General features: G+C 40.0%; 1 protein-coding gene across 1 annotated transcript; it reads left to right on the top strand.

The window, feature by feature from the left end:
- Positions 1 to 2411: 2411 nt before the first annotated feature.
- Positions 2412 to 10057, top strand: LOC130319705 (tachylectin-2-like; the record flags this gene model as incomplete). Its single annotated transcript, XM_056552968.1, has 3 exons — positions 2412 to 2568; positions 7983 to 8835; positions 9877 to 10057. Coding segments are annotated over exons 1-3 (1065 nt in total), but the record flags the coding sequence as incomplete, so codon positions are not given.
- Positions 10058 to 12697: the final 2640 nt, after the last annotated feature.

Below are 12697 nucleotides of genomic sequence, written 5' to 3'. Positions count from 1 at the left end.
ATACAGGAAGATTAAATGCTACTGTGCAGTGTTTATACGGGAAGATTAGATGGTACTGTGCAGGGTCTATACAGGAAGATTAGATAGCACTGTGCAGTGTTTATACAGGAAGAGTACATAGCATTGTGCAGTGTCTATAAAGGAAGATTAGATAGCATTGTGCAGTGTCTATACAGGAAGATTAGATGTTACTGTGCAGTTTCTATACCGGTAGAATAGATATTACTGGGCAGTGTCTATACAGGAAGATTACATGGTACTGTGCATTGTCTGTTTACATGGCAGTTACAGATATCTCCTATATATACATACAGGCATGCATTTCACTTACCTTCTCTTTCTGCCCAAAGGTCTTTCAAGGACCTTTAGATTATGTGATGTGGTGATGTGAGGCTTTTCAATGGGCCTTCCCATACAGTGAGATGCAGACTGTGGACGAAGAGTCCTGCTGCATACATCTGTGTACGTGGGTGGGGGTGGGTGGGGGTGTTTGGCTATACACAACACTTCAGTCCGCACACAAACAAACATATGTAGGGTTGAGCACTGCCATTCCTCAGGGGCTCTGCAATCTTCTGCCTGAGGCGAGATGCTCATCTCACTTCATGGCAAATAAGTCCCTGTAGCCAACCAATACCCTGCACTGTATTGACAAGGGGAAAGAACCATAAAACAGCTTCTAAACATGTGATTTTGTTCTTTAGAGCAGAGAGAGACTGGTTTTGCTAGTATCCCATCCTGGGAGATTGCAGTGTGTCTAAAAAAGAGAAAAGGCGAAAAATATTAGTAACAAAGTCTCCTTAAATAAAACTTTGTATATTATACTGTATCTAGAATGACTGCATCTTGAATGTTTTCCTATTTTTAATAGTTTGCAAACAACTGTCTGGTGCACCTGGGCAGGCATTGTGATAGGACAGGGTACCTGTAGTTTTATTCATTTAGGGGCAGGGATGTCAGTTGGAGTGGACAGTTGGACCGCAGTGTTCCCCAGAGTTACAAAAACGGATAGTAAAGTAGAGTTAAAGAAGGCAAAATAAAAGCAGGGGCCTCCAGCTGCTCCAAGATGAAGAAAATGGAAAAATGTAAACTTCACATTTATTTCAACATATTTAAAATCAGAGGATATCCATGGTGCCACGACTAAGAGCCAGTGTCGGCTCGAAACGTGTTGGTTTCTTGTACCTTTTTTTCCACCATGGATATCTTCTGATTTTTATTTTGCCTTCTTTAACTCTACTTTACAATCCATTTTTGTAACTCTAGGGAACACTGGGGTCCAACTGTCATCTCCAACTACAGGTGACACATGTGACATCCCTGCCCCTGCTTTTTTTTTTTTGCCTTCTTTTTGTCAAGTTGAATCCCGGGACCCGGACCATTGTTTGCCTGCCCTGCTCTCCTTACTACTACAAGAGCTCCATTCTGTCATTGTCCTATGGTGGTGAGCTGAATTTAACTATACCTCTTTTTTGTTGTTGTAAAGTAGAGTTACTTCACAGTAAGTAGTCAGTCAATATCCCCTGGGATTGTTAATGATGTTCTGTCCTTCAGAGGTAAATGGTAGAGCCTTGGTGTTATGCTTGCAGTAGAAAGCAATATACTGGGACTCAAAGGGTATTGAAGCATAACAGGTAACTTTTACTAAACTTCTTACACAAAGTGGAGGCACATATTATGAACAGTTCCTATAACAATAGTACCTAAGTGAGTAGATCTCAGATGGTACTAAAGGAGTTAACCAGTGTAGCGCATAGATGTTTGACTGAGCAGTTCCTGAGGTGGTATATCACTTAAAAAAGAGTTGGAAAACACTATGTGATGGCTTCCAACAGAGACACAATCATTTAGCCTTACATGAGGTCCACAGCTAAGGGGCCCTGGAAATCATTATCTCCTTAGTCTTTGAGAAATTCAGAAGGAGGAAGTAAGTCCTTCAGGATAGGGTGAAACCTTCACGGAACGTGTGACTGTTCTGATGCAGAGATTCTCCAGATTACTCCCCCATTGATATTACAGTCTGTAAAATATCCTGTAAGTGAGTTATGGATATCCCTAATGCTTTGACTATCCCTCTTATCATACCAATTCTTTCTCAATGTATCAACCACTATTCGGTTATGTGGTTCAAATGAAATATGTGCACTATAATTTTCCTCTAAAATATGTGGACTCTAGTACATCCATTTATCTTGTCTCTTTGGGTTTGTATTTAGGGTTCAGGGTCATCCCTTGTTCTATATCTATCACACATTTCATCTACTCTGTTACCTACACTACTATCATAGGTTATGATTTGACTGTCAGGAGCTGACTCCATGTATGTGGCGCCATCACTCTCCTTAGATGTTACCCTGAAAAATCATGCATCTTCATGTACTCAAATATTCTCTTACAGAAGAGGTTACACACTCCACAACATCCAGAATAATCCACCTTGGCTCCCAGCAGTGATAAAGGACTGATCCTAAGTACAGGAGGCAAGCACCAATTATTGCAGAAGATAACGTGGTCTACACCAAAACCAAAAGGAACAAATGGCATCAAGACAAGCGGCCCCTAACTCTGGTGAGAACAAACTTTCTTATTTACTCTCATATACAGTTCTATTTGAGAATGACTTAGATTGAACTGAAATACATTACAATTGATGTTGCTAATCCGTAGAATGGGGATATCTTCTAGAGGTTCTTAGGTGCTTTGGTTTTAGTCCCAATTTCGTCAACTGGGTAGCTACACTATACTTGTAGCTACACACCAGTGTTATGGTTAATGACCTCTCTTCTGCCTCATTTGCACTGGGGGGGGGGGGGCATGTTAGAGGCGACCCCTATTGGCAGCACTCCTGGACCTCAAATAAAAGATTTTGACGGCCAGTTTTGTTACCTCCAACGTGGTGTCTCCCTCCAGCTCCTCTACCTAATGCAGAACACCACCTGGCACATCATCTACACCTCCCCTCCTTGAGAGCTTTTCTAGAGGGCACCCCTCCCCAGGTTCTTAGGTTACTACACCTACATAAGTTGGCTCTACAAGTGTGGCGGCAGATCTAGTCTGTCTATCACTTCTCTGACATTAAGGCTGACCTTCCCCTATAGGATAACCAACACTTTGTTCACACTTTACTCTTGACCGTTCTTTCGGGACAGCTCAAGGAGTTTCACAACTGGGCTTATGTACGACTCAGGTTCAGTGTGACTTTAATGTTCTCTGGGAGGCATGCTGTAAATACGTCCAGCCACCCAATTTCCCTTTCCTAGAACTCCTATATCTGCCTACCCGTTAATCGGGCTCCTTCCATCTCAGGGACCGAGGGGTCTTGTATCCATCCTTTATATTCATTTAAGTCAGGTTCCACTGGTCACTGTCACTGCGAAGGCTCATTGGAAGGCATGCTTCCCCTCTCTCACTGCTTATGATTGGAGTGATGTAATGGCTTCCCATCTCACGGTTTCCCTGGCGAATAATAAGTTCATACAACTTTACATTATACACTACAGTTACTTTACCCTGGTTCGATTGTTCAAGACGGGTGCCTTCCAATGCTCTCCCTCAACTCAGTACTCAACCTTGGCTTTTACCTCCCTCAGGCTCTCTTCGCTCCCCTCTCTGATTATCTCCTTTTCTTCCTTTTCTTTTCTCTTCTATGTCCTACGGGTGGGACTTATAGCATAGCGTCATCCCTGCTTAAATCCAGGCTATGTTCACACATCAGAATGTCCGCACGTAAATTCCACTGCAGCAGAGTTCCATTGAATTCCACAGGATTCTACTGCTCTGTGCACACGGCAAATGTCTGACCGCAGTGCTCTCTGCTGTCCCCTCTGTCCATGTCAGGAACTGTCCAGAGTAGGAGAAGTTTGCTATGGGGATTTGCTCCTACTCTGGCCTGAATCACAGGATAATAGACTTATTAAAATATAACTTTTATTGCATGCCCATAAAACCAAAGGTAACACAGATTTCTCCAAGCGCTCACTACATCAGTTGGTGGACAAGCATACAATTCACAGCTCCTCTGATACGCCTGATAAAGCACATAACACAGTACATATCAATCCACAAGTAGATGTATACAAATGATGCCAAAGATAAATCATATGATAAATATATAAAAGAACAGTACATGTAGTAATGTATCTATCATGCCCTAGCCCCAGGTGACTCAGGGATTGATAGGGAGAGGGACAACTGGGAAGGCCGGGAGCGGGAGCCTATCACTCCCTACAGCTAATACTGCTCTAGGCCCTATTCCTAGGCGGAATGGTCGTCCTAACAAGAACAGTCCTGCACTGGAACCTCACTAACACTTACCCTATGGTACACTTACTCACTTACTAAGAATATATGCTAACTTACTAGCCGGACCAATACCTACAGCTATGGATACTCCAAGGGTCCTCACTTTTTCCCAAAAATATACAAGGGTTATATACTGCTCAGATAATCACACAACTCTGGATGGTATAGTAATGAGAGGATATTACATTTACATGCAGCATTCACAGGTAGCAATAATATAATGTGGATATGGTGTAATAATGTTCAATGTAGGTATGATTATAACAGTGCAACGACTAAATAACAGTATAGCCCTGGAATTAGATATAAATGTAGATAGATGCAAAGGAAATGCATATATAGTATCAGTCAATCTGCAGTGACCTTCTGCAGTGTCAAACATAATAGATAACAAGCAATGTACCTGCAGCAATACATAAAACAAATACAAAAAGCAAGTTTGACAAAACGTGCCACACGTATATGTTAAAAATAGCAAAGCTCAACAATGTAAGAATGCGTTGCCAGACAAACAGTATGCATAGCGACACAAACAAATAAGCCACAGAACATATAGTAGCGGTTATGCAGGTGTGGACTATTTAGGCAGATAACACAGACCACATACATTCAAGGTACATGCTGACTACCAGATTTAAGCATTACTAAAGTCAATACCACATACAGTGCTCCAAAGGTGTGCAACACGTTATATATATGTATATATCCCTTCCAGATGCATGTACAAGACAAGCGCTGCATAGAAAAATTGTGCCATATTTAAGGTATACCTACACATACCTATATCCCAGAGATATTAAAGCAGTATTGGATATGAAAGATTACGAACGTAAAGTTACACAAAGTGATGTCATTGATAACATAAAGTTTCTCAACGTGTTTCATCCATCACGGATCATCAGGAGAGAGATAAGATAAATTATAGAGCTTGACCCCTCGGCATTCCCATATGCAGAGATCCCATCACGAGTGGCGGTTCTGCCCTGACACTGGCATAGAGGTGTCAGCAGAGAGCACTGTGGTTAGACTGGAAAGAACTATACAACTTCCTCCGAAGCATACAGCAGCTGATAACTACTGGAAGGATTAAGATTTTTAAGTAGAAGTAATTTACAAACCTGTTTAACTTTCTGGCATCAGCTAATTTGAAAAATGTGGCTTTCCTCCAGAGTACCCCTTTAAATCAAGATTTTAATGAGTTTCTTGGTGATGTTTTTTCAAATATTTTCATTTTAGTATTACAGGCCTTTATTTATCAAAATGTGCAAGATCAACCCAACACAGCCCAGCATTTACTTTACCAGAGCTCGAAAGGATAGGAAAGCTGTGCTGTGATTGGTTGTTATGTGCAAACTCCCTTAAGTTCTTTCTCTCACACAGTATAATAAATCAGGGTCACTATTTTATAATAATCCTGAAATCTTGCAGATCATTACACAGTTATGCCATTCTTCTTAGCACAGTGGGTGACAGCAGTAAATAGATAACACTGGATCCACCACAATTTACAGCAAAGCTCAGCCTAACCCCTCCCTATAGAACGAAAAGGTCAAAGAAAGTGCTCAGTAGCCTCTTCAATTCATGTAAGAGACAAGTCCTGTCTATTGTTGTCAATGACCATATCACTAAGAACAAGGAAGATGGTGACCCCCCTCCCCCTTAATAATGTACAATTTTTTTATTTTATAAAACAATCAAGAAATAGTAGCAGATAAGAAGCAGTAATAAAAATAATTCTAGCTGATACATTCCCATATTGTTAATGCTCAGACTTCAGAGCAAAAAGCCAACAGCGTACTGCGGTATCAATGTTTGTGTAGTCAGAATATGTTAGAAAACATGGTAACTTCTCTCTTGACATGACTGGGTCTATGTAACTGGTCAGATGAGCTGTTGACTGTAACTTAAGGGCATGTTTTTTTTTTTTTTTCACTTTCGTTTTTTCCTCCTCACTTTCTAAAATTTCCAAATTTAACACTTCCAAATTACCACCTACAGAGCCATATGAGGGCTTGTTGTTGTTTTTGTGCCACTAAAATAGTTATATCTCTAATTTTCCACAAAATTAACAGTGAAACAAAAAAATATATCTGGGGGCAAAAATTAAAAAAAAATTAAAAAAAGACCGCCATTTTAAAACATTTGGGGGGCATCTTTTTTTACACAGTTATTCTGATGGCCCATATGATTATAATGACACCTAATTTATTTAGGTTTTGTTATACAGTGATCCCCCGACCTACGATGGCCCCGACATAAGATCATTTCAACATATGATGGCCTCTAAGAGGCCATCTCATGTTGATGGCAGCATCAACATACGATGATGCTTTTGTATGTCGGGGCCATCGCATAAACGGCTGTCCGGCAGCGCAGACTGCTTCAGTTGCCCCCGAATAGCCGTTTAATGTGTCCCGTGTGCTCCGGTGAGTGTCACTCACCTGTCCCTGCCACTCCGGATCGTCCTCTTCGGGCTCCGCTGTATGGCCATCGCTCTCCTTCGTCATCATCACGTCACCCCCCATGCAGTCCCGTCATCCAATAGTAGCAGCGTGCACAGCGAAGCAACGGAGAGCGACCATCCAGGGCAGCAGTGAGGGTCCGGAGCAGCGGGGACACGTGAGTATAACTTTGTATATTATTATTGCACGGATCCCTCAACATACGGTGAATTCAAGTAACGATGGTTCATTTAAAACAAATTACAATCATATGTTGAGAGATCACTATATTTCACTACTTACTACAACTTTACTTCTAAAAATTACAACTTTTTGTATGAAAATTAGTATGCTTAAATTGTCCTCCTCTGACCCCTATAACACAATTATTTTGCCATATATGCGGCTGTATGAGGGTAATTCTTTTACACTGTGATCTGTCGTTTTTACTGATACTATTTTTGTTTTGATCGTTTTTATTTTTATTTTTTTCTGGTATATGAAGTGATCAAAAATCTGTAATTTTGGACTGGTATTTTTTTTATGTATACACCATTGACCATGCGGTTTAATAAACATAATATTTTAATAGTTCAGACATTTACACACGCGGCAATTTCACATATGCTTATGTTTATTTTTGTTTGCATTATTTTATTTATCAGCTGCTGTATGCTCCAGAGGAAGTTGTGTAGTTCTTTCCAGTCTGACCACAGTGCTCTCTGCTGACACCTCTGTACATTTTAGGAACTGTCCAGAGAAGGAGCAAATCCCCATAGCAAACCTCTCCTACTCTGGACAGTTCTTGACATGGACAGAGGTGTCAGCAGAGAGCACTGTGGTCAGACAGAAAGGAAATTCAAAATGAAAAGAACTTCCTCTGTACAGCAGATGATAAGTACTGAAGGGATTGGGATTTTTTAATAGAAGTAATTTACAAATCTGTTTAACTTTCTGGCATCAGTTGATTTAAAATAAATTGTTTTCCAATGGAGTACCCCTTTAAGATTTTTATATAGTATAAGTAATTTACAAACCTGGCACCTCACTTTCTAGCACCTGTTAATTTATAAAAGCTTTTTTTCCACCGTTCCCCTTTAAAATCAATCTTGTAGCACTATAAAAAGTCTCAGTGTAGCCCTGACCGATTTTTCCATTTATCTCAATATAAGACAACAAGAACATATCAGTATTCATATAAATTAAAGCTGTGATTACTTTTAATTATTTGCATTTCAGGGAATCTCTTGCTGGCCGTCTCTACAGATGGTACCATAAAAGTCGGCCTGCCACCAGCAGATTACAGTGACAGCTTTTATGATAGGGCTGCGGTTTTAGGAAAACTGGAAAAGGCCAGCCATGTTATCTGCAGTCCAGAAGGGGAACTGTTCTGTGTCCGTGATGGAGATCTCTACAGGGGGCCTTTGCCATCAAAGATTGACCTTGACTGGTTTTCTATTGCCAGAAGAGTTGGGAAAGGTGAATGGAGGAAAGTTAAAATTCTATTCTTTCACCAAAATGGAGAAATGTTCTGTGTAACAAATAACGGAGAGTTCTACAAAGGTCCACAACCGGACAATGAAAATGTATCTTGGATGTATGGCCAAGCCACAAAGATTGGGATCAATGGTTGGGAGCAGTGCGAAGCCTTATGCTTTCATCCAGATGGTTCCCTGTACATAGTGAACAAAGAAGATAGAATTGTGACAGGAAAACCCCCAACAACCTCACAAGAATACTGGGATTGGCTGAAGTCTGCTACAGTGGCTGGAGGGTGCAACTGGTTTAAATTGACCCATTTTATGGCATTTGATTCTGATGGTAAACTGTGGACTGTCAATAAGAATAATGGAAATTTTTACAGAGGGTACATACCCAGTGATGGCCGTTATATAGACAACGCTGAGAAATTGGGATACAGCTACCATATTTTTCGTTTCCTCTCTTTCACAAAAGACAAGACAATCAGCAGCATTATACGCTTACAGTTCCTGCCTGAACAAGGGCAAAGAGATTCTCAGAGTGCGGAAGTGATAGCTGTCCAAAACTTTGATAACAAACATAGCTTGGTGCCACTGAAACACAACTTCACGTGAGTATAACCATGTTCCTACAAGAGAAAAAAATAAACTGTGTAACTGTGTAAAAAATGAAGTGGAGTCCACAGTCCAAATAACTACAGGGAATATATATTTATCTCAAAGTAAGTCTCCAATTACCTAATGATCATTTCCACAATGATGGTTTAGTAATCTTTATATACTGTATAATCATACTTCTCATTATATAATGCAGAGGTCCCCGACTTAGTCCTAGTGGTCCACCAGCAGTCCAGGAGTTGCTGCTTTCCCTGCCCTGACTTCCTCGTGAACCTGTGATAGATTTCTGCTTATTTACAGCAGCCAATCAGAAGAGGCAGATTTGCAGAGGAAGGGACAGGACAGCAACCTGAACCAATATAAAAACAGGAGGTGTGTTTTGGACTACCCGAGAGACCCTGTAGAAGCTGAAGCTAAACTATAGTCACAGATCACAGCTCTTTGTTAAATAAGCTAAGCTAGAAAGCTGCCATGTAGTATATAGCTGGTAACCATCCCCTCTGTCTAGTGACTTAAAATTTTTGAACTCCTAACTGGACAGTCGCTTTAACACTATCCATACTAATGATAAATACAAGTAGGCCTCCAATGCATGACCTGTCATGTGAGAGTACATCCATAACTACATTGGAGTATTGGGCAGTATTGTAATTCTTGCATCACTGTCCTATTGGTATGTAGACATGGATGCATCCGCTCAACCTGCTGGTGTGTTGTGAAGAGATGGGTACAGTCAAGTATACAACCCTATCACAATATACATGCTTTATTTATACAGCAGCATAATTTACAAATCTTACAAGTGTTTAATGGGAACCGGTCATCACTTTATGCTGCCTGAATCATAAGTCATCAGGACAGTCCTCGACAACTTCTACAAGTAGTGGCTGATAGGTCTCTTCCTGTTTAGATATAGGGATAGAGCTATTAATGAAGGTTATCAGGGCAGGAACGGTTAAGATATAGGTTCCCTTTATTACAGGATCTGAAAATAACAGAAGATTTAAACATTTTTCTTCTTTTTCTTGTAACAGATTTGAAAAAACAATAAAGGTTTCCAGCTCCTTCTCCCATCAACATGGATTTACATTTGCAATTGGTGGTTCTATGAAATTCACAGCTGGGATACCAGGTATTGCTCAGAATGAGATTGGAGTGACAATAGATGTGAGCACAACCCACGAGTGGAACTTCACAGACACGAATGAGACCGAGGTAAATGAACGTTGCCTGTGACTGGTAGTATTGTCTGTCTCTCCTCTCCAGTGATGGTGGGTGACATCTCTTTTTGGTTGGCGAGGTTGTGATTGGCAGCTCAGGCTTCCTTACACTGGGATTCCGAGAACATTGTAAATGAGAGACAAAGGCTACATTCACATCTCTTTTTTTACAGGAAACAAAAAACTGACTCAACGGTGTGTATTTTAATGCTCAATGAGTGCAACATAATAAAAACCGTACAAGAACAAAACCCTACACAACGGGATATATCTAGTTGTGTATGGTTTATGCAAATGATTTTCACATTGAAAACCCTTTATGGCAACTGTATATAAATAACGTGATGTGTATGCGCCCTCACTTGTCTTCTGAAAGAGTTCTAAATGTCTTGCACCTTTCTCATTCTTTCTTCCTCCACCCTTACTTCTTAGGCCAGTAAGTCTGACATCAATAGTGGGGAAATTAATGGAAATCCTACTAAAGTATAGGATTGTGGAACATCTAAAATCCCATGGATTGCAAGATGAAAAACAACATGGTTTTACTTCAGGGAGATTATGTCAAACAAATCTTATTGATTTTTTTGACTGGGTGACTAAAATAATGGATGGCGGAGGAGCAGTAGACATCGCATATCTAGATTTTAGTAAGGCTTTTGACACTGTCCCACATAGAAGACTTATCAATAAACTACAGTCATTGAGCTTGGACTCCAACATTGTTGAGTGGATTAGGCAGTGGCTGAGTGACAGACAACATTGAGTTGTAGTCAATGGAGAATATTCAGAGCAAAGTCTTTTCACCAGTGGGATACCTCAGGGATCTGTTCTGGGACCAATATTGTTTAATAACTTTATTAGTGATATTACAGAAGGTCTCGATGGTAAGGTATGTCTTTTTGCTGATGACACAGAGATATGTAACAGGGTTGATGTTCCTGGAGGGATATGCCAATTGGAAAAGGATTTAGGGAAACTAGAAGAATGGTCAGAACTCTGGCAACTGAAATTTAATGTGGATAAGTGCACGATAATGCACCTGGGGCGTTAAAACCCTCAGGCAGAATATAGATTATTTGACGCAGCCCTGACCTCAGTATCTGAGGAGAGGGATTTAGGAGTAATTATTTCAGAAGACTTAACCCCTTAAGGACTGAGCCCTTTTTCACCTTAAGGACTCGGCCATTTTTTGCAATTCTGACCACTGTCACTTTAAACATTAATAACTCTGGAATGCTTTTAGTTATCATCTGATTCCGAGATTGTTTTTTTGTGACATATTCTACTTTAACATAGTGGTAAAATTTTGTGGTAACTTGCATCCTTTCTTGGTAAAAAATCACAAAATTTGATGAAAAATTTGAAAATTTTGCATTTTTCTAACTTTGAATCTCTCTGCTTGTAAGGAAATGGATATTACAAATAATTTTTTTTATTCACATATACAATATGTCTACTTTATGTTTGCATCAAAAAATTGACGTGTTTTTACTTTTGGAAGACACCAGAGGGCTTCAAAGTTCAGCAGCAATTTTCCAATTTTTCACAAAATTTTGAAACTCGCTTTTTTTCAGGGACCAGTTCAGGTTTGAAGTGGATTTGAAGGGTCTTGATATTAGGAATACCCCAAAAATTACCTCATTATAAAAACTGAACCCCCCAAAGTATTCAAAATGATATTCAAAAAGCTTGCTAACCCTTTAGGTGTTTCACAGGAATAGCAGCAAAGTTAAGGAGAAAATTCACAATCTTCATTTTTTACACTGGCATGTTCTTGTAGACCCAATTTTTGAATTTTTGCAAAGGGTAAAAAGGAGAAAATTTTTACTTGTATTTGAAACCCAATTTTTCTCGAGTAAGGACATACCTCATATGTTCATGTTAAGTGTTCGGCGGGCGCAGTAGAGGGCTCAGAAGGGAAGGAGCGACAAATGGTTTTTGGGGGGCATGTCACCTTTAGGAAGCCCCTATGGTGCCAGAACAGCAAAATACCCCACATGGCATACCATTTTGGAAACTAGACCCCTCGGGGAACATAACAAGGGGTAAAGTAAACATTAATACCCCACAGGTGATTCACGACTTTTGCATATGTAAAAAAAAAAAAAATCCCTAAAATGCTTGGTTTACCAAAAGTTTTACATTTTTAAAAAGGGTAATAGCAGAAAATACCCCCCAAAATTTGAAGCCCAATTTCTCCCTATTCCCGAAACACCCCATATGGGGGTGAAAAGTGCTCTGCTGGCGCACTACAGGTCTCAGAAGAGAATGAGTCACATTTGGCTTTTTTGAAGGAAATTTTTCTCTGGGGGCATGCCGCATTTAGGAAGCCCCTATGGTGCCAGGACAGCAAAAAAAAAAAACCCACATGGCATACCATTTTGGAAACTAGACCCCTTAGGGAACGTAACAAGGGATAAAGTGAACCTTAATACCCCACAGGGGTTTCACAACTTTTGCATATGTAAAAAAAAAAAAAAAAATTATCTAAAATGCTTGGTTTCACAAAAAATTAACATTTTTACAAAGGGTTAAAGCAGAAAATACCCCCCCCAAAATTTGAATTCCAATTTCTCCCGATTTAGAAAACACCCCATATGGGAGTGAAAAGTGCTCTGCTGGCGCACTACAGGTC

Source organism: Hyla sarda, unplaced genomic scaffold, assembly GCF_029499605.1.
Source record: "Hyla sarda isolate aHylSar1 unplaced genomic scaffold, aHylSar1.hap1 scaffold_2155, whole genome shotgun sequence".
NCBI lineage: Eukaryota > Metazoa > Chordata > Amphibia > Anura > Hylidae > Hyla > Hyla sarda.
The sequence above is the reverse complement of the archived record's forward strand: the minus strand, read 5'-3'. Positions and strand labels throughout refer to the sequence as shown.